We start from the raw sequence: 26490 nt of genomic DNA on the forward strand, positions 1-26490 counted from the left end.
GCTGTATGCTCTTGTATGAATTAGTCCTAGCATATGGAATAAGATATGTCTTTCTGATTATTTTATTAGGCCGTGTTTTTGTATATTATGGTTCAGTGTTATACACTAGTAGGATAAAACAGTTTTATGCTCATTCTGAAATCACAGCTACATTTTTTTGTAATCATCTTTTTATATTGAATTCTTACTCAGTCAGTTGGACCTTTGGGGAACCATGCAAGATTTCTCGACCGTCTTTCTCCATTCCTCTCTGTCTTTTGCCTTAGTTAGAACCTCTTTCAATGGTCCATTCTTTTATGTTGTCCTCCCATCACTTTCTCTGCCTCTTCTTTTTCCTGGTACTGTTCCCTGAAGGAATGTCTTTGCGAGTCCTGAAAATCTTAATATATGGCCATAGATTTTTAGCTTTCGTTTTTTTACGATCATTAGCAGGTCATCATGGGGTCCAATCGCTGCAGTTACCCTGTCTCTAATCTTTTGGTTTATGATGCGATCTTTGAATGTGATACTAGGATCCTACTGTAGCATCTCGGGTCCATTGCTAGGATCCACCTCTCTAGCTCTGCAGTCAGCGTCCAAGACTCACAAGTATATAATAATGTGGCCATGACAAGGGAGCGCATCAGTCTGATTTTGGTGCCGAGGGCTAAGCCTTTGACTTTCAAAGGGCTGCTGTGGACTGTACAATTCGGGCCAGTAGTTATGGTTTCATTCCCTCATCTGAGACAACAGCTCCGAGGTATTTGAAACTGCTAACACTAGGCTTTTCACCTCCAATACTGATACCCCTTTTAATTTAATATAAAGCCAACAGTATATATGCTAAGATCCAGTTACAGAAGGAGGTCATGTATTATTTTGACCAGTACCCCACTCCCTTTTTAATTTCATCCTGTGCATTGTAACACTTTCCACTCATAGTATTCTAGATGGAATGATGCACATGGCTTCATCACTTGCATACCGGTACTTAAATTTTACATTAAATTGAATCGCACTGTGCCTCACCTACTGTGGCCCTTAAATCATAGTTTCACTTTTCTCTCCCTCCATTTATTTGGCACATCATGTGACATGCCCTTACATCTGTTGTCTCAATGGTCCCAGGTTCAATCACTGCCCACAGTCTTTCATCATACCAAAACTGTGCTCAATAGAATAATTACATGAACAAAAAAAAGGTAGGTCTTAAAATCATGTTATAATTTTATAAAAATATACGACAAAAAAAAAATAAAAAAATAATGCATTAAAAACTTTTTTAATTCACATAGAATTCTCATTCATTTTTTAATTCACATAAAAAAAAAATGAATTCTAAATATCAGTGTAAACAAAGTAAAAATCTCTACGTAAATATTATGTTATGAAAAACTAAATGCTTTAAGTCACAAAGTAGTAAGAAAAAAAAAAGTGAAAAACTAAATTTTATAGTATAAAATACAAGCAAAAAAGTGAGTCATTATGTACATCATAATTTGCATTAAATACCTGAGTTATTAAGTGACCAGAAAATGGTGAACTTGGAAAAGTACAAGTAAATGACATTAGTACCGGTAAGATCAGGAATACAGCATTACACAAGGTTCAAAGTTTTGATAATGAGATCAGCAGTCTCAGGAGATTCTCATACATTTACAGGTTTTTCATTCAAAATGTATTCATGACATTGTCCAGTATAAGATTTTGTCTTTATCTGATGCACATGCTGAGGCCAGAGGTCAAGTTCTTCTCTGGCTTTGATGCAGCTTTCTTGACCTGTTTGTCCACAGCAAAACATTTCCAAAGTCGAATAGTTTCATCTGCTGCAGCACTGGCCACTGTGGTTCCATCTGGTGACATGGCCATGCACAATACTCGTGATTTATGACCTGAAAATGAAAGATAGAAAAACTTCCTTAAAAGGAATCATTTTTAAAGAGAGATGTTTTAAGAACATTTTCTTAAATGAAAAGATTTTTCCAAGATTTAGATTTCTTTTTGAATTTCCATGAAAGTTAGGAGCAAAAGAAAATCAAAAGCCTCTTTACAGTAGCTTGACTCTCTTCTAATGTCAACTATATACAGCTTAGGAACCACCACATTAGCTACATGGATGAAACTTGATTTCACAGCTATTTCTCACATTTTTTACACTTGCACACCCAAGTTTCATGATGATGTAGATTGAGATTTAATATGTGATTTTTAGGATGCCCCCCCCCCCCCAAAAAAAAACAAACTAAAAAGGATAACCTGACTTACTTTGGGGAAGTAAAGGAAGTTAGTATTTTGTCTAGTAACATCATTTGCCCCCATAGATTGCAAGGCCTGAAAGGGATACCCTTACACCAAAGTTTGATTTAAAATAAAATGTGTGGTTTATGGAATTTTTGAAGTTAAAAAAAGATTTTGTCTTTGCTATTTTGTTGAGAAAAATTTGAGAGCAATAATTAAAAGTGGCAGTTAATGATTGTTTAAAAATCTATAACTTTCATATAATTAGAAAATTAAACATTACGCATAGCTTTCTCAGTGCACATGAGTTTTGTAAATTCAAATACTTGACTTCAAAACATTGTACTGCAAATATGTAAATGAAGACCATTATTATATATATTCTTTTCATAGCTACATTTCCTACAAATTTCATATAATTAGTCCAAATAATACTGACCAACAAGGTCCACAACTTTAGTCATAGTGGGATATTTCCAGATCCTCAAATGATTCAGCGCATAGCCATGTCCAGAAATCAGTTCCTTATGTTCACTTGACCAGAGAATGGAGCAAACCTAAGGGGTAAAAAATGTTTTGTTTTGACACAATGTAAAGGTTTTGTTTTTTTATAATAAAAATGGCATAAAAAAAAACAACAACAACAAACAGGGACAGTTTATTAATTTACGTACCTGAGATTCTGTGTCATAAGCCCCAACACTAGCACCAGATTGTATGTTCCACATTCTAATATGGCGGTCAGCAGTTCCTCCACCGGTAGCCAAAAGATATGGTTTCCACGGACACCAAGCCATAGCCTTAAAATTAAAGTGTATTTTTGGATTTACAAGATCAGCATTAAGATAAGATTTTAATGTTATACCATATAAACTGTGATAATATTCAAGTCTAATTTCTATATGTTTCCATAAAAACACATTTATTTGTTATGAATGTTGAAATATTTCCTTTTTAACATGAAAACTAGAAAGCCCACATCCTCCTTTTTTTAAAAATAAATAGGTGGTTGTTGACAGAAAATGAATCACTAGAACTCTTTAATGTTGCAAAAATAAACAATGCCACAAATACATACAAACCACAACTGTCAATAGAATCAACACAGGAAATGTTCAATTCAAATGTAAATAATTGGAATCACCAAACAATTTTGCCTCATTACCAAAGTTTGATACCCAACTGAGGTGGCTCTCTCATGCCCTCCACTATTAAAATAGTACTTCAAGGAACTAAGTAGACATGTCTTACAACATCAAATGTTATTAAAGGAGGAGGAGCCTGATCTTCTACTTACTTTGACAGCTGCTTGGTGATCTGTCAGTGTGTATACAGGAGGTGCTGAAGACATCTGGTTGGACCAGATATTGATCAAATTATCATTGCCACCACTAGCCAGATGTCTGCCATCTGGTGACCACTTGAGCCCGCAGACCTCCTGGGTGTGGTTTTCCAGTAAAGCCACTTGATGATTAGCAATACGGACATCATGGTGATGGATGGCACCAGTTCGAGAACCACTATGTAAAAAGGATAAACGTAGACTTGTGAATGTTGAAACTTAAATATTAAGTATAAAATAATAAATGAACATAAAGCAAAACATTGTGTGTACTACTTGATCTCTTAATTTCTTTAGGAAAAACTTAACATAATTGATATTTCCATTCTTAATATAAAAATATCATAAAAAATCCAACTGATAAATGCTAATTTCAATGTTAAAGATATAATGCTCGAAAGACCAAACTACAAAACAAGATAAGACTGCATCCTAAAATTTGGTTACCTTGAAAGAATGTGGGCATTCCATGACATACTCCCAACACGGGCTGCATGGCCAGTCATAGAACGAACAAGTTTCTGTTGATCTGTGTCCCAAAGCTGAAAAAAGAAACATCATCTTTTAAGAGAATCCAAGTAAAACAACAATGCCAGTAACAAAATCACTTTGTATTAGATAGAATAAAAAAAAAAAAGAACATTTAAACTGATCAAGGTAAACAAAAGAAGTTTTAGGTTTCTTTACAAATGAGTAGTTTTTACTAAAAGACTTAAAACTTTACCACCATTAAGAAGAAAATTTTTATTTTTAAAAACCTGAGTTTTTTTTTTTTTGAGAAAATTTACTTGACTAAATGAAATCTCAAAAGTACCATAAACCATTCTTAAGCTTTATTTCATCAATGTCTAAGTAATATCTAGATTTATTTATTTAAAAAACCAAAATAAAAAAAAAAATTTCTTTATCATCTCCCCATATATTTGAATTTTATCATTCTCTTCTTCTCTCAATGTTTTTAACAAAATTTACTTAAAAACGTAAAGACCCATTTACCTGAACAACTCCTGTACTCAATCCAACAGCCAATATGGCACCTTCCTGGACCCAAGATACACAAGAGATGTACTCCTCTGGTATAGATAGTTCCATTAATTCTGTGATAGTGCCATTGTCTGCATTCCAAAGAAAGACCCCATTGCCCAATGCAACAGTTAAAATGTTGTTTTGCGACCAGTCCATTAGGTTTAGGTCTAAGGGGAGAATGACAATGTCAAATAAGAGCACATAAAAATTAATCTATGAGCAAACAGAAATTAACATTTTAAAGTTAATAACTAATCCAATTTATTTACCAATAAATTCTACCAATATATATATATAACAATAGTGCACACTCACAGTAATCATCCAGCATCTCTGGGGCATCTAAGATACGGTCTGGCTCTTTGGGAATAAATCTTGAACTTGTGGACTGTTTGGCACCCACTTTACCACAACTGTACAGCACATGTAAATTGTTGGAATCTGAAATTGTTTTAATCTAGTTATAAGTGACAATAACTAGCTTGTAAATGCTGCCTAACAAGGGTTTATTTTAATTATCAAATTCTAAGATTTTTCTATTTTTCTTTTCATATAAAAGCCAGAGACTAATTAAATTAACCCTTTAGCTACTACTGCAGTAATATGCCTTGCTTAAGCTAAACTCTTGACTGCAATAAGACTCTTGCAGACGTTATTTTTTAACTTTTGTATAAGAAAAGCTCATAATGTTTCATAAGTGGTTTAGTGTTAATCAGGTGTGTATAGCTTTTTAATTTTTTTTCATGAAGTGTTTAAAACGAAGGTTCTGACAACGCAGTGTAAAAGGCCTCCTACCTCCAGGAAATTTAGCGTTTTATTTAAAAGTACATATTTTTAAAAACTAAACATATTTTCTTTTTTTTTTGTAATTTTAAATTGTTTATTTTTTAAATTAAAAGTAAAATAAAGTTCCCCATTCAAAACTTGTGGTCTATAGGGCAAATGATATAAAGGTCATCTGTTTCTGTGGCCTACGGTTAACCAGTGTGTCATTTAATTTTTTAAATTAGATCTATATTAATTTTTTTAAAATCCAGAGTTACCTCTCTTTGCTTAATTTTAAGACAATTTTTTTTTCAAATCAGAACTTGGCACTAATGTGTTACTTTTCTGCCCTTAACTATGGTAGATAATGTTGGCTACTTTGTATTCCTCTGGCTAATCCCAATATATAATTATTTAAAACTTGTTTCCCACTTGCAAACGTTGTCTTAATCAGGTCAGAGGTATGCCATTTTTTTCTTTTCAAAGTTCATTATATAGAGAGAACAATCTAAGGAATGACAAAGCACTCACTGCTAGCTGCTGGGGCTTTAGTTCGGAAGTTGAGAATCTTGCAATCCTTCACCTCCATTGCTTCCTTTAATTGTTCCTGGTATTCCTGTTTGTTTTCATTGCCATTGGCAGCCTCATTTTCTACATCATCCTCACATTTTTTCATCAAAGCATAGTGGCCATACTCCATGTCTGTGGTTGAACGGCAAGGAATAAATCTGAGGAAATCACCAAATAAACCTATATGAACATCAAAAATATTGGTGTTGTAAAAGGAATAAAATATTTTTCAATGGAAAAATGTTAGCAATGCAACACAGCAATTTGTTTTTATACCTCTGATCAAATTTAAAAAGCTGCATTTTTTTTAAACTGCTTGAAATGACATGTGTCATTTTGGCATCTTCCATAGATTTAAGAAATATAAACGGAATGATAATTGAATTAAGTGATATCTTGTAACTATAATACTTAATGTGGTTATAAAAAGATTTATATGAAGCCGATTTAGTTATTGTCATTTTTGTTTGACTAATTAAAAATGGTAAAAAAATCCTTTTGAAATAAATCTAGATTCTTTCTGGATGAGAAAACTATTCTGTATCAGAAATGAATTATATATATATCGGTAATATATATCCAAAAATATAAATCAAGCTTAATACCTATCCTGTTGTCTGCCTGGTGTCTTGTTGCTGGGTGTTTTAGTCTTTTTGCTACTGCGGCTTCCATTTAAACTTTCACCACTCTTTCCTCCTGGAGTCTTGCAGCCACCTGGTGACTTTGGTGTTTTGGCTCCAGCGACACATGAAGAACTTGGCAATCCTTTTCCAGGAGTTCTAGGTTTAATTTTCAAAGGTGATGAAGATCCTAAAAACAAAATACTTCTTATTGCAATACAGCAAGTACCATGTTAACTAGTTACAGCGCAAAGAACACTCATTCAAAACAATTCTGATTGGTCACCTGGAGTGGTCACTGTACCCCAAATCCTTAAATTAATTTTCCTTAAAAGGTCAAAATAAATTCCAAGTGCTGCACACCAAATGGTTCCAAAGAACTTACCATTATCCGTGTGTGATCTAAGTGAAGTTTCTTGAGCTTTTCTTTGCCATCTCATTAGAGGTCCACCTTGCATGGGTCCATCCAACCTTACAACTTCATTAATATCCTTAGCAAAATTTAAATGAGCCATCTGCTAACAGTGTTTTGAATATTTTATTTATGCTTTATAAATAAGCTAATTTCTGTGGACATTAAAAAAAGAAATTAAACATTTAATGTTAAATCACATTCATAAAATGATTTTTTCCAAATAAATAATTAGTTACATTTGTGTGTAAATGTGTATGTGTATATGGTCCTAAATAACATAAGTCTTTAAGCAAAAAAATATATTTCTTCTAAAAATCTTGTAATTATACTGTCTGAAATATTCTGGTACATTCATTTGTGGAAAAAAAAATCAATGCTCCACCTCAAGTAACCACAAGAGGGAGAAAAAAAACAACTCAAGCCTGCCATCACAGGGCCCTGAAATTAAAAAACTCAAATTACATCTCCAAGTCAATCAACCTCACAACAATACAGTGCCGTTTCCTGTCCCTAAGATCCCCTCTCTGGCCTTCTCAAACTCAACAAAACACAAAACACTGCAAAAAAAAGAAAAAAAAAAAAAACAAGCTGGCTAACCCACATTACACTAGAAAAAAAATGTACACTGACTATGACACCATACTGCCATCTTCAAAACAACGTGCCCCATGGCCACATACTGAAACCAAGAGAAAAAATAACAACTGTACTAGCATTTCTGCCCATCACGGAAAAAAAAAGCCAAACAAAAAAATTCACCTCCTACCCATCTGGTGAATTCCATAACTCTACACATAAAAAATTCCACCTATTAGATACTACCTAAACACACACACATGCTTAAGATAATGTTACCCTCAAGCTCCAAGACAATGGGCTCAGTACAACAATGGACACAGTACAACAATGGACTCAGGAGTGACAGTCTAGCAATAGCTCATGTGTGATGTCCACTTGCTAAACAGTCAATTCACCTATACTACAAAAAATGCTAGGCAGAAGGAAAAAAATGAAGAAAGAAAAAAAAAAAACATATCTTGAAAAAATATACAAACATGGTATTACAATAGGACTCCTAAGGAGTAAACAGAAACTCTACGTAATGCTAGTTCTAAGCATTGAATATTCTTCCAAACGTTTACATGCAAAATACAATTTTCTTTGGCAAATAACTCACACCTCTTGGAGCCAAGATTGCAAGCCGGTGCCCCAAAACTCTACTCTATATAGGCGGAGACCCTAACCCACTAAACAAACGCTACTAAATCTTCTGTGTCTGTCCCACCTACGGATATCAAGTCGCCCTACAAGCTATACATCTAAGTGTCACACTATTCCTACCCTTTGTCTGTACTCTGTCAAGTCTGTCAGTGAGCCTTGAAAACACCTTACAAAATAATTAACATTGCTCACACACACACACATATCTATGACAGTTATAGAAAACTATTTTGTGAATCACTAATAAAAGAATAATTGGTAATGTATTTACATACTTTAAAAATTTTTTATTTCAGCATGTATTAACAAAAAAAAAATATATATTTCATATTGGTGTCCCTTTGTAGCACCCGCAACATCTTGTGATATAATAGTCATATAAAAAATCATCATATAAAAAACCTTTACCAGTAGTGTTGCAGGTGCTATGGTGTCCCATTTTTTAATTTGAGCGCAAACATAACGTAAATGCTCAAAAACTTAAATTTTAATAGCTAGCTGCTTAATACAATAGAAATATTCAAATTATGCTAAAAAAGCAAACAAATTAACAGTTAGTTGTAATTTAATCATCAGTGGTGTCCCAGTGATGCACCTAAAATGCAAAAGTGGGTACCCTTTTTGCCAGCACTGCTGAGGAAATGTATGTATTCCAATTCATTTTCTATTGATAAATTCTTAAAGTACAATGGGTGAAGAAGTGAATACACTTAAAATGAAACCAAAAACTTCCACTTAAAGTTTTGACCTTTATGTGACACTTTTTCAAAGTTTTTGATACCAGTACTGGACTCTGGAGAAACACTCACATACAATACTGGGTAATTCTGAAGGGGCAGCCATCTTTGTTACTATTTTGTTATTGTTTATGTTCCAAAAAAATCCCAAGATAGTGTCTTAAAAAATACCAAGAATTTACATTACTTCTGTGTTTTCAAAGCAATGCTATTTTTTCTTTTAATTTTGAATTGGTGTTAATACAATACTTTCTTATTGTTCTGTCTTCTTTTTAATTGTTACATATTGTCTAGAGTAACTTACATCTATTGAACACCTTCGTTTTAAGGTACTTATCGAACACCCCATTGTATTTTTTAAAAATTCACCTTTATTTCGATGATTATGACGAAACTAGTCCATTCCTATTGTGCATCGTCCATTTCTTTATAGTTACGTTATATTTAGTTTCATTTCACCCGAGGATCATTTTTTTACTTATATTCAAAGTGCATTGGTAATATTGGTATAAAAAATTCACTTTTTTTGACCTCTTGGGAAGAGTGAAGTGAGTCTCGGGTTAAGGGTATTTTTTAATGCCAATGATGCTTCAGCTCAACAAAACCTATATAATACGCTTCTAATTAGGCTGAGAAATATTTGCAACTATTTTTTTTAAAGTGTCCTTTGCTACCTAAACATGAAAATTGAGGTTTAAAAAGGGGGTGTTCGATAATAGCTGTTTTTATATAAGCAATCTCAGCTTTGTATGATATTTTGAAATAAAATAAAAATGTCTTGGGCAGGTAAAAAAAAAAAGGGGGGGGGGAGAGAGAGAGAGAAACAGTCAAGACACTGTATCCAGAGATCATCAATAATTGATCGACCATTAGAATGTGACGTCAGCCTCGAATATATAGAGTCAGTTGTGCTTCATGATTTAGACGTGTGGTGCCGGCTCTATAAAATTATATATATATATATATATATATATATATTTTTTGCCATAAAGTATGATAAAGCTCATAATGCGCTACAAAGACACTCCTTTGAAACATCACAAATACACAAAATAATAACAATAACACATTTAACCACTCTCTTATTCTGCCTACACCCCCTTACCCGCGCTTCCACTCACCAACATTCACACTTTTTCAGTGCAAAGTAACAACGTAAATTTCAAGACTCAATCTAAACGCAGCCACCAGACTAACACACAACAAAAAAAAAAAAAAAAAAGGTCAGTGATAGCGTAACACACAGGTGTAAACCAGGCCATCAACACAGTCCCAAAACATTGTTCAAGTTGTAGTAAGAACAATGTTGAGGGGAAAGGGGGAGGAGCCATCAGTTGAGTACCTACGGTCAAGCCACTAATTAGGTGACAAACACTAGGCATGATAGATACGTAGTATATATAGATATGTTGTTTGTGTGTGTGACAAATACTAAGCGTGCTCTAAAATACGGTGTTTTTTTTTGGTCAACCAGGTGGTTTAGGGAGGGCGGATCTATCTACATCTATAGGTAACACAGCTCACAAGCTACCATAGCTTTTCAGCCCCCCCCTCCCCCGCTCAGATCGAAAAATATCTAGAACTGACTTTTTAGCTGTTACATACACTGAGCGTGCTAGATCGGCAGCTAGTTACGTAGGGCCGCTACCGTATGTTTTGTTTTTAGGTCAACCAAGTAAACTGTAATGACTTGGGGAGGGCGGGATTATCTATTGGCTACCAAAGCTTATTAGGCTCTCCCCCAAATAAATAATATCTGGATTTATTAATGGCCTTATATCTCAAAATAGCTTAGACCTACTGGTACGGTAATGTGTCAGTAATGCGTTACTGGGCTTAGCACCGTCAGTTTCTAAGCATAGGCGGCATAGCTGATCACTGATAGATTTCTTCGATGTAAAGCATGTGAAAATGACTAAAATCTGTCTGTCTTGACATGGCGTAAAAAGAAAATGATATAAATAAAAAAAAAAAAGATTATAACACTTTTGAAACACCATACTTTTCACAAAATTTTAAGATTATAACACTTTTAAAACACCATACTTCTCGTGTGTTCGATAAGTTCTTAATATGTTCGATAAGATAGGAAAGGTAAAACAGTGTTCGATAATTTAAGCGTTTGAAAGCATTGACCTGACTCACTTTAACATCAAATATAATTTTAACTTTGAGAAATAATGTAATAAAACATGTCTACTTTTTAAGAAAAATGGATGAGAAATTCATAGATACATTCAGTTTTTTTCTAGGTCTAATTTTTACTGAGATACACAAATTCAAACATAAAAAATGTCGGCGACTGAGCTTAACTTGTTCGATAAACTAAGTTACTCTAGATCTATATCTATTCTGAATTATTCTCATTATTCTGATATAGAGAATCTAAATTTAACTAGGCCTACAATAAATATCAGCACACTGCATAGTTTATTACCAAAAATTAATTGACCTTTAAAAATGCCTTTATTCCTTTATAAATTGCCTTTAAGAACCTTGTCATATTAATATAGTAATTAGTCTAGTTCTAGCAGTTAGATTATATGTGAGTCTAATTAATAGTATATTATTTAGCTTCAAAAATAAAAACAAACAAAAATACAAATCGGAGAGAAAACCCAAGATACAAGATTACAGTCTAAACAATAACACTGAGTCAGTGAGTGACTGAGTAATCATGATAAGATGTAGAATGTAGACATTGTAGACTAGATCTAGATAAATTATATTAAGTATTAAGATTATTTAATTCAGTATTCTCACCATAAACAAGGGTCACAGTGAATGAGTCATTCAGAGTAGTCACTAAGACGTCTTAGTTGACTTAGCTGCTGCACTTACTTACTAACTTAGCCTGACTTAGAACACTTAGGTCAAGTTAGGTCTTAGCCGTAGCCGGCGTAGCCTTAGCAGTCATGCAAGCCAGTGGTCAGTGGCAGTGCCAGTCAATCGCGGTGTAGAGTCTATAATATAGATCTAGGGAAGGAAAACGCGTCTGAAGCTTTATAATCAAGTTCTATATTTATTTAGCCTTTAATAATTTGACAATAAATATTTAATCTAGATTAGGTCTAAAATCTAGATAATTAAAGATAACACTGTGAGAGAAAATCACGTTTTGACAGTACGAATCCACACTTTGAAATCGCCTCCGTTGTGTTCACGTGACCAGGATTTGCCACATAATTGAAAAAAAGCAAAAAACTAATCTGGATTCGCAAAATAAAACAAGATTTTTAAAATAATTTTTTAATCTCGTAATTTAGCACTCGGGCTGTATAGAGATTCTATATCTAGATCTATATATAATAGATATAGATCTAGGTCTATTTCTTTGAATTAATTAATATTGTAGATCCAGAATATGTAATAAACAATATAGATCTAGACACATAGATCTAGAATCTAGAACCGATCTAGAGTGACTAGAGTCCTAGACACATACTTCACATAGAATAGACATAGATCTAGAGATAGATCTAGATCTAGTATTCTAGTGACAGTCTGTCACATAGAGTTAGAGTAGAAATAGTAAGTAGAGTTCTAGATCTATCTACTAGAACCGATCTAGATTCTAGATCTAGGTTCTATCTGTTGCAATAATGGATCACTGCATAAATTGGTTAATGTGCTAGACCAGTAAGATTCTTTTTTTGTGTGTAAAGTATTAAAATATGCAGATGTCACTGTTTTAGTGTTTAGAGAAAGACAACCATCTAGCTAAGGTCAGCAGTTCTTTTTGTCACCTAAAACAGTTTTTATACAAGATTTAGACGAGAGACGTATAGACTTCGTAGTAGAGTATAGATATATAGATCTAGAATAGAAGAGCATGAAAGTTAATCAAATATTCTGCTATTCAAGGCCACTACAGTCTACAGGTCTGTAAATTTTCATGCACAATAAACTTTTTTTGGGATCATGTTGTTCACGTTCGAGGTTAGTCATAGGTGTGTTAGTGGCTTCCTGAAACATTTTCTGCACATTTTCAAAGATCCAACTGAAGACAAAATGGATATAACTTTACTGAAATATCTTTTTGTTTACCTACAATTTTTAGTGTTGTGAAAAGACTCCCAAAGTTATCATTGTTAGTAAAAAGCTTCACATTTTGCATGTTCCATATTTGCACCAGGCAAAACCCCTACTAGTAGGAATAACACCTTTTACACCTGTAGATAATCTCTCTGAAAATTCTCTGAGAACTAAAGACACCTAATGTACTTGTTAATGCTGTCATATGATCACTTTGAAACCATATTTTATAACTTGCATGTTGCTGACATAGGATAAAGGTGTCGCTTAATTAGTCATAATGACCTTGTCTAGATTTTGTTATCTTATATCATCTTCTTATAAATTACAGATTATGTTACTTCAAAAGAGAAGATCTAGAATCTAGTAGTTAGATCTTATATATATATTTATTTAATTTTATTCCCATAGAAAGCAACAAAACACTCTTAACTGCAAGATCAGCTTAAATTTAAAACAGATCTGTAAATGTCTGAAGAAAGTGGTGTTTGGCTGTCAACATCAAAGCCACCTAAGGTATGTCGCAGATCAAGACTTTGTAGGTCTAGTATTAAGTATTCTAAACATTAATGCTCATATTAACAGTGTTAACAGTGTATTCTCTTTCAAAAGTTAAACCACTGTAAATCAGTAGGCCCTATTAATAACTGCTGACTTGTATTATGTACACCCAGTTTAATCTAAATAATTAGTTTTGGATGTTACTTCAGTACTGGTAATGTTTTATGTTTTGGATGTTCCTTCAGAGTTGAATCCTAGCCCAAACCTCCCACAGTGGGTAGGGTATGAGCCTGGGACCATTTGAGACAACCAAACGTCAGTCCAGTGCACATACCACATGACCAGGAGCCAACCAAATGCTTGCCCAAACCTTCTGCATGGTGGTAGGGGAAGTTGATAGGCAGGATTTGAACTTAGGACAGTCAGGAGTGTAGATAACATATCCAGCCAGACTAACTTTAACTAATTGATGGTTCTTTGTAATTGATTTAAGAGTTGAGTTGAAGACTCTTGTAACTCTAGGCGCATGGAAATTCCCCTCCAGCAACCACCTCTGAACTATCGTTTTGCCTGTGAGGAATTCAAGCTGAGGCAAATTTTTTACATCCCTCTTATCAATAACTTGTATCCCAAGATGCTCAGGGTAGAGGTGAGGCCGAAGGCTGAGCACACCAGGGAAACTCCCACATGTTCCTTCTCTGTACCAGTGTGAGTACCTGCCATAAGATCTCTTGAGAAATGGTGTGTGGATAGTGACATGGTTGTTGGGACTCTTTGCATCCTCATCAGTGCAACAACCTCTATCCTTAGGTACCTCAATGGGGGTTCTGTTTTGCTTCTCTATTAGCCTTATCATCACCTTAAATGATAATTTCCACCCAGTTTTTTTAAATATTACAAGTATTTATAATATATTGACAAAGAATATTTTAAATGTGCTATTGAACTCATCATCTAAAGCACTGTGAAATATTCAAACCTTTTACCTGACAGACAGATAGACAGAGTGAGTTGATCTAAGTTTTGTAAAAATATATTCATTCTCTTTACATATTTTTGTTCAAAATGATATTGCAGGGTTTTCAGCAGACTCTTTCTAAGCATAACAAGGCAATTTTTGCTAAGAAAAGGCCACCCAATAAAATGGTGACAACCACATTTTTCAGTGCCAATCTAACACAGAATTCACCTCCTCCTACTCAACTCTTGACTGCCAAGAAACAGAGCTGTCTAACAGATTACTTTGGGAAAGGAAAAAGTAGGTCTAGTATAAAGCTTTGTTAAAAACATTTGGACCATAATTATTGCATCAATCTATTTTTTATTGCGAAGAAAAAAAAGATTGGAATTTTATCTATGCAAAATTTGATTCTGTATTCTCAGTTGTAAAAAATGTATCGAATAAGAATTGAATATATATTGTAACAAATCTCACTATCCATGCTCTGCAAATTGCTCCTCACGACACTACCAATTCAAAGAACTTGACAACTCAGAGCTCTAAATAATGTAACACAATAAATCACAGCCAATACTGTACAATTGGCAACACGTAACACTGACTGTACAAATATTTCTCCTTAACAACCATTTGGCTGTGTCAGCTCTTCCACTGGCCTCTCTGCCTTGTCCTGGACTTACACTGGGTTCAATTGTTATGGACTGACACACACTTGTGTCAGACTTGATCGCAGACAGTACTGCTCACTGAACTGTTGTAATGCGAACCACACTGTTGATCCACACCGAACCAAGTTCTCTGTTTTGAACTATATTGAACCTTCTTGACTGTGACCCCTTTGCTCTTTATATAGGGTCCCCGCTAGCCTGTAGAAACCGACGGAACTTCACTCAACTATTCTGGTTGATCACATGACTACATTTGACATGACTGGCCACAACACAGATCCTTCCAGAAACATCATGTCCTCTTGACCTTTGCCACTCATCACGTATGACCGCTTGTCTAGCGCTGGTGTGGGTTGATTTGTGTTGGCTGGCCATTCACAACCATCAGAATTATAACAATATTTTTATTCATGTCTTAAGTCTATATTTTGAGGTTTTTTTTTAACTTGCAGACTTAGGAGAGGAGTATTTAGGGATAAAAAAAATATGAACAAAGCTGTACAACACAAAGATGTTAGTGTCTTTGATTCTGAAGATTAAGGATGAATGCTGTGTTTCATTTAGCCACATAAGCCCATTTGCAATATGCATATTTTACTACATCTAATGCAGACAAAACCAAAATATTTTACTGTAGTTTTATTTTATTTACTAAATGTGAAAAAAGAAAAGTAAGGAAACATTTGTGTTAGAATAAATTAAATTGATTCCAAAGAAATATTTTGTTTGGCATTGAAAGAGTGAACATGAATGAAAAGCTCCCCTGTATAGTTTGGATCAAAGTCTGAATTTATGCTTTTGGTTATCAAGATGGAATATGTGACCAATGACAATACACTGACTAACCTGTTATATTGCGCCTGAATGATTTCATATGATGGGAGTTCTATTGAGAATCCAAAAATTACATAAAATAATCTTGACTAGCTAGAACAATGTTTTAAGCCAGAACTTGCATCTTGGATGATATGCAATCTGTTAGTTAACCATTATGTCCCAACTGTTTTTTTAATGTAGAACAGATTTTTTTTTTTGGTCTTTTTAATTTATTTGGATTTATCTAAGTAAAAGCTTTTAAAATAATTTTTACAATGCTATCTTTTTCTTCTCTGTGTCAGATGTTACCTTCCAGGCCTCACACAACCAACTTTGTTATTGTTGTCCAGTAAATCTGTTTTCTTCTATTATTATTTTAACACCCTTTTAAATTTCAGAAAACAAATTGGAGAACATCAATACAGACTGTACAGCAAATAGAGAGGTTGTCTCTCTAAGTAACACCCAGGCAGGCTGTGCAGCTAATGCACATTCGTATTGCTCAGGTGAGAACTCAGACTTGCCAACGTCCAATAATGTAAGCATAGACAACTCTGAGGCACAACTTTGCAAAATACCACAGAGCAAACCATGTGTTGGAGGAAATGCAGTCGAGTGTGAAATAATATCACAAACTTCTAACAACGGTGGTCTAAAATCACCTGCTAAAAATTTTTCTCATCTTGAGAAATATCAATATGATTTGAAAACAGGTGTCTCATCCAAGTACCTACATGACAAAGAGAACATTCCAATATTCTACAGTGAATATAGTGTTGGTGGATATGCAGAACAAAAATTAACTCCAGGAAACTCCATCAACAATCATAGCACTCTTCAAATTAATGAAGATATAAATCCAAATAAAAGCTCAGCAACAATTCTGAAGTTGATAGATGGTCAAAATGAAGAGTTATCCAATTTGAATAGTGACTTCATCACATCCTTCACTGATAACATATTGCCGTCCACGTGTGATCATAAAACAGAAACACTTACTTTTACTGAGGATGGGGAAAGTCTGTCCTTCACTGACAACATGCACTCTTGGTGTCAAAAGATGAACACTCAGAATGAACATTTATTTCATGCTAGAAAACAGCAAAACTACATGGACATGGGAACATTAACTTTTACTGAAGAAATAACAAAATGATGAACAAAAACCATGTTTTATTTTGTTCAAAAGTAACAATTAAAAAAATAATAAAAAGTTACACACATATAAAATATTTTGAATCATCAATATTTTTCTTCTTTTTATTTTAGGATTCAAGTGTATACAATTAAATTTAATAACTAGTACAGTAACAGCGAAATAAAATTAATGAATATTTTTAAAGAAAAGAAGATAATATTTATACTTTACGAAATAGGGTTTATAACCATTCTAGTGTCTGCTAATTTTAATATTATTTAGAGTGAGATTGGAAATGCAATATTGATTTCAGAGATTTACTTTTAATTAATACTGAAGCTAATAAAGATGGTAAAATTGGCCATGAAAATAACAATAAACTCATTATGTTTTCTATTAATTTAAGACTTTTCATTTTTTATTATTATTGTGCCATTGAACTGTACTTAACAAAATACATATTTGTAATTGTACAATTGTATTGTTTTTAGGTGCATACATATTTACATACAGCTTTGAATATTACATTAAAAGAATATTATCTCCTGTTGGCAATAAAAGTTAAATCAAAAGAAAAGGGCAAAGAAATACCATCATTATTTATCTGAATCATTTAAAAGTTTTCTAAAAACAAAATGGAATTTTAGCAATAGAAGTCAACAAATGTACAATCTGCTGTGTAATAATTTAGCAGTTCAACATGTATGCATTGAATACAGATATCAAATCCACATGATCAAACCAAATGAAAATGTAAACAACATATTTTGACTGTTGGCTATAGGAATGTAAAAGGTTTCATTGCTTTTATAAAGTGATAGGTGAATATATCACAGATTATTGTAAAAGTGAAATTTCTCATAGAGCTTACAGATTGAACAAGGAAATAAAATGTGCTCTTTAGTTTCAAATGATTACATTCAGTGATATGAATATTATAGAATGAAACAGTTTGTGACACTGGATAATGTGGGCAGTTTATGTTGTCTTTTTACTTTTAGCAACACTAATTTGCCCTGTTTTATTTACTGAATGCAATAACATGAAGGGATAGTAAGTAAGAATTATAAGGACTTTCAATTAGGTAGAGAGCACTAATATTATTTTAAATTGGTTCTGTACTAATGTAAATGTCATTTCAATTTTTACATTAAGCTTCATATAAAGTCATGGAGACCTATTTAAAACTCAAGATGGTTTAAGCTCCTCCCATTCACAATTATGATCTATTCTGTCAAATACCTGAGCATAATATTGTCTGACCAAGGTCACAGTAGATTGAAGCAAGAGACATTTTCCCATATAAAAATTGCTCCAAAAGAACTTAATGCAGTCTGTATGTTATCTGTTGACACTGTTAAGAACCCAGTGGATCCCAGGAAAAGAAAAAAAAAGATCGAGAACTGTCACTGCACTTATATTCAATAGAATCAGGTTTGAATGGTGGAAATTGAAATAATCTATTTACGTGTCACCACTGACCATTTATTAATAGTAAATGGAATAATCACCCTTAAAAATCATTTAGCATGTAAACTTAAAGAAATAATAAGGCACCATAGTCAATATGCTTAATTACAAAGAGATACTTAAATTTTAAATTTAAAAATGAAGAAGTGGCATCATTATAAAGTTATAGAAATGATGTGGGGTGAACAGAAAGACATACAAACATATTTAGCTAAAATAGAAAAAAGTTTAAAAATGGGGTCAACATACAATATTTGGCAGTATTTACATATATCCTTGTATAAATAACATTTCCTTATACAAAAAAAATTATGTTATCAGTATTTAAAATTATGACAAATTGTGAATGGTCTAAAGCTTTATAATGTTAACATAAACAAAAATTACTGTCAAAAATAAACTTCAAATAGACATGATGCCCATGGATCACTGTTTCCTTGGGCAAGCAGTTCTCAAAACTTTTGTTCAAATAGCTGCACACTTGTAGAATTCTAACTTTTTTTTTTCTCAAAGGGTCCTTGTTACAATTTTATACTCAGACATGCCTCCAGAGTAAAATACAGTATTCAAAAGAACATTTTATGGTGCCCCAGTGAAAAGGGTTGGCAACCCTAATGGTACACAGAAATATAACTCATTATAAAGCACAATTTCAACATTTAAATAAGTATGATGAGTCATTAAGTGATTACACAATACCTACTTTGGACACAAGAGAACTCTACTGCCACTGACCAATGGACTAAGAGAAAGACTTGACTATTTGTCAGTAGTTTGCTTTCTTTCCAGATGCTTTAGGTTTGAGAAATGATGTAACAGGTTAGTAACAACTTACAGATGGCATGTAATGCACAGTAATACAAATGGGCTCATGAAAATGTAGACCCCCTCCTAGAGCATTGTTAATGTCTTGGTTTATGTCTATGTACATGAAGTATTGAATCTACTGAAATGTGCAATGACATACCGCATGAGAATGGTTTCTTTTCCATGAGCCAACATTTCATTACTAAAAACTGTCAATATATTTATTACTTTATTTGACATATTGAATTCTGAATCTTCTCAAGTGTTTAGCACTTTAAAAAACAATTCATGCTCAGAAGTCTTGTTTTCTTTTCTGTCCAGAATTTGACCCCAAATTACTGTCAACCTTGTGCAGTTTTATGGGATGATAATGTTTTACACACCTGGCATGTATTACAATAGTATTGCTTTTCTAAAGTTTATTGAAGTAGCGATGAAAGAATTGTTATTGCAATTATTATGCTTTGAGCAGTACACACTGAATTGACAAAGTTTTGAGCAAACTATTATGCAAAGAATGACAAAAAAATAAAGTTTCTTTTCATTGCTTCTGTTGCAGGGTAACAAATGTTATAGATAGTACCTAATATTTATGCCATAGATTGTAACTAGTAAGTAAACAGTTCATTTTACTATTACCATGTCTTCAGGGCTCACAACTTTTAACACAAACAAAATCTCAAACCAAAAGTTTTAAGAACACACAATATAATATCAAAATATTAACAAACAAACAAAAATAAAATAAAATGCTTGAATCCCAAACTTATGTTACTTACCCCTACAACAAGTGGTGACAATAGAGGCCTAACAGAGCAAAGAAGACAACTAATCAATGTAAGAAAACAAAATTTGTCTTAGATTTTACTACCCAGAGTAGTCTGGAGGATCTAATATTTCACTATGAAAACAAGTGAAAAACCCTGGGTACTAAAAAATGCCAGTAATAACCCTATTATTTTCATGACAAAAAAAAAGTTAATATTTTACATATACAACAAAAAAATATATAAATACATTTAGACAAATATGGAATGTTATTTTTCTATGCCGCCAGCAAAATCTGAAGGCATTATCATTTAAGGAGAGATGGAATGTTTTATGAATGGCTGAACATGAACTGCTTCTTAACCTCATTAATAAAATATATGTATATAGTAGCAAGGTTAACAAGTTTTAAAACTTAGGTAACAAAAACCTGACCATTGTAAACACATTAACATACTCCACTAAGTGTCATGAATTCATTTGTGAAGTTGTGCACTCAAATTACTTGTTTTTGTACACACTAAAGCAAATAGATGACATTTGTTTCAACAACCCTATGCAACTACAGTAAAACACTATTTACAGATTTAGCAAATTAACATAATGCCAACTTTCTGCCCTAGCTTCTAAGAAGATGCCACCTTACCCATTTTGTTTTTTTAGTGAAGACCCTCAAAAGCCAAAAATGTTTCATTTGAAAGTTTGGTGAGTTTTTATGCTTTTTTAAAATATAACAAGCCTATACAATAAGCATTATTATAATAAAAATATTTTTGATTTACAATTCACACACCAAGAATGTGTATTTATAATAGACATTAGAGTCTGTGTTTATTATTTTACACATCAAGAATGTGTCTATATAATGTACACATGTTGAATATGTGTTTAATAATTCACACACCAAAAAATGTGCCTTTTTAATTCAAACATTAAGAATCTGTGTTTATAATTCACACAGTATGTGGCGTTGTCTTTGTAATCCACAACTTGAGAATGAATTACTTTCATTACAAATTCAATAAGCTTATATAATAAGCAAGCTAAACCAACAAAAAAAAAAGTTTTGATTTATACTGTTGATAAAATTATGACAAAAGAAACAACCTTGTCATTTTGTAAATAACAATTTCATTGTGGTCATAAGTTAGTCATGAGTTGTTCATTTAATGTAATCACAGACTTAATAAACGGATTAATTGTACACTTGTTTGAAACTGGTATATTCATTCTGCAATATCAAATAAAACCACTCAGCGATGGTTAAATAAGACTCAAAGTGTAATGCGGCTAAACAAGTCATCAGAGCATGATTTCTTTTTCTCCGTTCACCTCTGGCATGTGAGAGTTGGCAGCCTTGTGTCCATGTGTTGTGATCTCTACATGGGATGGTGACACATTGATGTTCTGCTTGTGACTTGCTTCTACTGCATTTACAACCATCGTGGGCTGTTTGCCAACCCCAATTTCATTACTAGATCCCAAACTATTACCAGGCATGGCAGCAATTTCAGTGTTGTTGGCTAAAGATAAATCAACTGAAGGTGGTATTGTTGACTCCAGGTCTTCAACATACACAGAACTAGATACAGTTTCTATCACTATTGAGTCAGATTTAATAACTGTATCTTTGCTCGCCAATGGTGTCCCATGTGAAGAGTCTTTAGCCCACACATTAGTCAGGTGTTGGGGTGGGGGCGGCGAATGATTTAAAGATGAAAAGCTGGTAGTAATGACGCTAGTGTCAATGCTCTCTGAGGAGAGCTTTCTCCCCACAACCAATTTGTTGGAGAACATTGCTGGGCTACTTTTATGCTCAGCTTCAGTTTCTGGAGAGCTAGTGCTGGGCTGCTTGCTGTCATGCGAGGTTGGTGATACCTCCTCTATCAAGGTGAATGCTTTGTTAGTGTACGCATGTTTTTCTGACATTGGAGATGATCTGGCAGAGGATACAATGTTTTCTGATGACAAGGACAGGACAGGGTTAACATAACCACGAAGCCCTGATGGTGAAGATTTGTTTTTATTTTGCAACTGTTGACATAAAACATATAAATGCAATTAGGAATTGACAGAGAAAAGAAACAAAAAGTTATATAGTTCATATAATCACTTGATGCCAGCTAATAAGTTAAAAAAACATAGTAAAAATCATTAAGGTAAAAATAGCAGAATGGCTAGCATGACTACATTAGATAAAACTTGAAAGTATATTGTATTCCAATCCATTTTTTATTTGTGAATAATATATATGTCATCTTTTTGAAAATGAAATAATTTTTGATTGGTTAAATTTCAAAATTTAATTTTATCTTACCATAACTTAAGAAAGTAAAAAAACAATAACAATAAAACAAAAAAAAAATAGTATAGATATGTATCAATAGAATGCAATGACAGAAAAGTAAGAGAGAAAGAACAAACCTACAATAGACAAAATTTTATCAGAGGCAAAACAAAAACAATACATATAGAATCTAGGATTACAAATAAGGAATCAGATATAATGTGCAGTTAAAAAAAAGTTTAATACCTAAATAACTTAGTTTAAAAAGTTAAGATGAATACCTATATAACTTAGTTTAAAAAGTTAAGATGTACTATTTTATGAAATGGTTTTTTTTTAAGCCTTATGCTTCCTAAAATTAATCAAAAACAATTATTTCAAGTAGACATACTACAGGTAGTAAGACAAGAAAAAGGTTTCAAAGAAGGAATATTACTACATTTTGCTTAACGTAATATATATTTAATTTTTTTTTCTTAAAGGTAGTACAAGTGTAATGAAATAAAAAAATATTTAAAAAATTTGTCTAATGTGTCAAATAAACAATAAAAAAATGTTAATATATGTGTTAGGTCAAAACGTTACATCATGACAATGTCTCTACAAAATGCATAAAAAGAACACACAGTTATGTTGTTAGTACATCAAGGTTAAAATACACTTCCAAATCTGTAACAGAACAGGTGGAATAGATTTTCGGAAAAGTAATTTTTTTTTATATAAGACTTATTTTTGATATTTGTTTGGTTTCATTCTATATTTATTTTGTGATTTTTGGTGAATAATATTGAAACGATGTACTTTATCTATTAAAATAAAAATATGGAAAAAAATAAACAAATGAAAACATTTTAATACATGTATATGAGTGAGCATTGGAGTATTTTAAAATGAAATATTTTTTAATTTTTAATCTGCCAATGTATTTATGTTGACTAAATTAAATTAAATTATTCTAAAAAAATATTAAAAACCTAAATGAAGTGTTAAGCAATAATGTATACAATCCAATCCAGTTAATTGGACCATATCGGGACACAATCTATTAGGTTCTTATAAGAAGAGGTCCAATTAATCAGTAGTCCAATTAACAGGATTTGATTGTATAACAGTTTTGGTATTAAAAAAAAAACTATTTAAATCTAAAAAGACACAAAAAAAATATTTTTTTCTGTGTTGTGCAAAGATGTTAAGATAAAAAGGAAAAAAAAACAATTTTCAAAATATATTCATCAATATAATATTTTTTTTTTTAAATTTTTTCAAAGCCATGAATTTTAGTCATTTTGCTGGCTTAAGGGTTTAAAAAAAAATTCAAAGTTGGTGGAACTAAGCTGGATATAAATGGGATCTTGTTGTTAACCCTGGGACTAACCTCATAGTAAAGCTATGTAGTCAGATGGGTGCTTCTGGAACTTCTAGTGAATTAATGAAATAAAGATGAACTATAAAATATAATAATAGATGGCTGCCTGGTTGTGCGGGATGCGCCACGGACGGTTGTTCTGTCATATTGAGAGTCCCAGGTTCAAATAATATTATGATTTAACCCTCATGGACAGCCGAAAAATGTAAAACATTTTACAAACATTTTGAACCTAAGCATTTTAAATTTGAATTGGATTTATGTTGGGTAGCTCTTCGTGATAAAAAGTTCTAAACAGTCACTATATCATAATGTGTGTACTTTATTTAATCTGCCATAACATCTATTGAATTAATGAATGAATGAAAGATTAAAGCAATGGATGATGATACGGTAATAATAATGTCTTTTCTTTGAGTCCAAAGATTAAAGAGGAGTACAGTATTTCATGTCTGTTCAGTTCTAGATGTGACCTACATATTTTGCTGATTTCAATTCAACAATAGGCTTTATTAGTTTTGCATCTGTCAGGTCCTTACAATGGATTTTCTTTTTCTTTTACTAAATCAAGTGTTATAGATTCAAGTTTTTTTATTCATTAAAGGTTCTTACAACTAAAGCTTTCATTTAACATAATGGTTTTCTTATCTTTCTCTTATATATATATATATATATAAAGAAAAAGAAGCAACAAAAGTGCATATCCACGAGGCAGACTACAAGTTACAATGACATGAACGCTCTGGAAAAATGTTAACAATGGACTCAGTGATAGCCTCCAGCATGTGACAATAAGAACACGTACAACATCAAGATAAAATTACGACAACTTAAAACTTATTAAGCCATTTGGTGACACCGATTCCACAGCATAAAGGAAAAAAAAATGAGATTACACCATCCCAGACTAGAAACATGCAAGTTAGTATTAGTCAACAACAAAAAATGAGCACCCAGAAACACTAAATACAAATGTGTTAGTGCAGTTACTGGAAAAAAAAAAGGTGAAGAAAGAGAAAAGAACTCAATTGCTACAGAGGCGCCAAATGAGACAGGAAATAAAGGACAGCCGAAATACATCCAGACCTCAATATCTTCTGAAATGGTTGACAGAGCTGCATTTTTCCCAACTTGTCTCTTGTTATGAGAAACAAGATCTATGGGGGCTTGTCCATTAGCCTAAAGTAAAAAAAAAAGTTGAATGGTTTAGTCAAGCAGGATGTTTACATACCTAGCACATTGCTATTAGAGTATTAGAAAGATCTAGCCTAAAGGGTGTAATAAAAGTACTTTTTTTTCTTAAATACTTCCAAATGTAAAATTTATCTTGAGAACTGTGTGATTTAAGTATCAAAATTATGTAATGATTAAAGTTCTACAAAAAAATGACTAAAATGTATGTAAGCTAAGTAGAAATAAAAATCTGGAAAAGCTAGATCTAGCTACTGGTTATAAGTAAAGATCTACTAAAATCAAAGCAGCATGCATAATTTGTCAGCCTCTAAAAGCTAACCCAAGGCCAAGGTTCTCAATACAAAAATATAATATGATTAAACGCTGAAGATAATTGTAGATTTAAATGTAGGATCACACGATTTATGGCTGCTGACCCATATACATTGTTATTTGCTATCATTGGTTTAAACAATGAGATATTCTCCTCAAGTATTAAAGATAAAGGATGAATGTATTAATTAACATGACTACACAGACAGTCGAAACAAGCTGGTAATGTCAATCAATGTCAAGAAAATGCCTAAACCTTCACAATACCGTCAGCTTCAATAAAAACAGGAAATGTTTTGGTTTTACAATCCAGACAGTACAAAGTTTCAATGAAAGCATGTAAGAGTTTCACTAAGAGCTCTCTGTGCAACTTGAAGTCTAGGTTGTTTCCTCTCAGATCTAGGTTGTTTCCTCTCAGATCTAGGTTGTTTCCTCTCAGATTTAAAACTCGGATGAGAACTGTTGGAGAGGAAAGTCAAGTAAAGCAATTCAAAAAGCTCAGAAAGGAATCTGCATAAAACCTTGAGCTTGAAGAACACAAGAGGATATACCCAACTTTAGCCATTTGTTAGTGAGGTTACCAGTCAAACTTAAAGCTACACAAAACTTGTCTAAACGCTAATTTGGCTATAGAGGGGTCTTCTGGCTTAATTATATTTGACTCATTTAGGCAAAATGAGTTTAAGTATTTTAATAATAAACAGTTGCTTTTATTTTATAATGTTTAACATTTTCTCATTAAAAAATTGATTATTAGTTTTAAGCCGCTACAGCACTGAGAAGAAAAAACAAAAAAAATGGCACGACAAAAAAAACCCAGTTGATCAAGTATTTCAAGTTTTATGGATGTGAAGCTAAACAAGTATCTGTACTGCTTTAGAGAAGTACCTGGCGTAAGTGAGGAGAAAAGTTCTACAGAGTTACACATTACAAAGCTACTCCCCTGTCAGATAAAATAAAATAAAAGCCTATACCTTGACACTTGAAAATACTTTTTTAAAATCCCAACTAAATTAGTATCCTAGCTTATAAAGAAAAAGGAACAAAAATTCAAGCATGAAGTTAAACACATTCATTTCATTAATTCAATTCTGTGACTTAATTAGTTATTTAACTTATGTTGGTTTTTAAGAGCAATAAAATTTCACAATTGGCTTGCTAGGCAAGTAGCAGCTTCAAGAGAGACAGTATTACCCAGATCTTTCGGTTTATTCTACTTCATCACATATATTAATTCTTTAAGTTTTATTTACT

General features: G+C 32.6%; 3 protein-coding genes across 23 annotated transcripts in view; 1 reads left to right on the forward strand and 2 right to left on the reverse strand.

Moving 5' to 3' along the window:
• Positions 1-1245: 1245 nt before the first annotated feature.
• Positions 1246-12048, reverse strand: LOC106072659 (cell division cycle protein 20 homolog). 3 transcript variants are annotated; one of them, XM_056013093.1, is made up of 12 exons: positions 11677-12048; positions 7811-7946; positions 6926-7107; positions 6526-6730; positions 5882-6078; positions 4901-5026; positions 4556-4752; positions 4007-4101; positions 3515-3737; positions 2892-3017; positions 2657-2774; positions 1246-1871 (listed from the first exon to the last, which is right to left on the reverse strand). In XM_056013093.1, exons 3-12 carry the CDS (start codon positions 7053-7055, stop codon positions 1693-1695), a joined length of 1596 nt encoding a protein of 531 aa, XP_055869068.1. In that variant the 5' UTR covers positions 7056-7107; positions 7811-7946; positions 11677-12048; the 3' UTR covers positions 1246-1692. The 3 variants fall into 3 exon arrangements, with proteins under 3 accessions (XP_055869068.1, XP_055869067.1, XP_055869069.1); XM_056013092.1 differs by lacking the exon at positions 7811-7946; XM_056013094.1 differs by lacking the exons at positions 7811-7946; positions 11677-12048 and adding an exon at positions 8925-8943.
• A 132-nt stretch (positions 12049-12180) lies between these two features.
• Positions 12181-17432, forward strand: LOC106055731 (uncharacterized). Of its 5 annotated transcripts, XM_056013100.1 has the most exons (5): positions 12181-12444; positions 12609-12794; positions 13360-13464; positions 14527-14707; positions 16293-17432. In XM_056013100.1, the coding sequence occupies exons 3-5, from the start codon at positions 13417-13419 to the stop codon at positions 17048-17050; spliced, it is 987 nt and encodes a 328-aa protein (XP_055869075.1). In that variant the 5' UTR covers positions 12181-12444; positions 12609-12794; positions 13360-13416; the 3' UTR covers positions 17051-17432. The 5 variants fall into 5 exon arrangements, with proteins under 5 accessions (XP_055869075.1, XP_055869077.1, XP_055869076.1 ...); XM_056013102.1 differs by having other exon boundaries at positions 12181-12638; XM_056013101.1 differs by lacking the exon at positions 12609-12794 and having other exon boundaries at positions 12181-12552.
• LOC106055732 (phospholipid-transporting ATPase IF-like) overlaps positions 17143-26490 on the reverse strand; it is a 57792-nt gene continuing 48444 nt past the window's right edge. For 8 of the 15 annotated variants that reach the window (XM_056013079.1, XM_056013078.1, XM_056013084.1 and 5 more), the window contains exons 30-31: positions 24817-24909; positions 17143-22111 (exon numbers count right to left, since the gene is read on the reverse strand). In XM_056013079.1, coding sequence (XP_055869054.1) covers positions 21380-22111; positions 24817-24909 — 825 coding nt within the window. In that variant the 3' untranslated portion in view covers positions 17143-21379. Of the gene's footprint in view, positions 22112-23739; positions 23783-24816; positions 24910-26490 lie in introns of all 15 variants that reach the window. The other 7 variants (XM_056013091.1, XM_056013090.1, XR_008775110.1 and 4 more) reach the window with 4 other exon arrangements.

Source organism: Biomphalaria glabrata, chromosome 15 (assembly GCF_947242115.1).
Source record: "Biomphalaria glabrata chromosome 15, xgBioGlab47.1, whole genome shotgun sequence".
Classification (NCBI taxonomy): domain Eukaryota; kingdom Metazoa; phylum Mollusca; class Gastropoda; family Planorbidae; genus Biomphalaria; species Biomphalaria glabrata.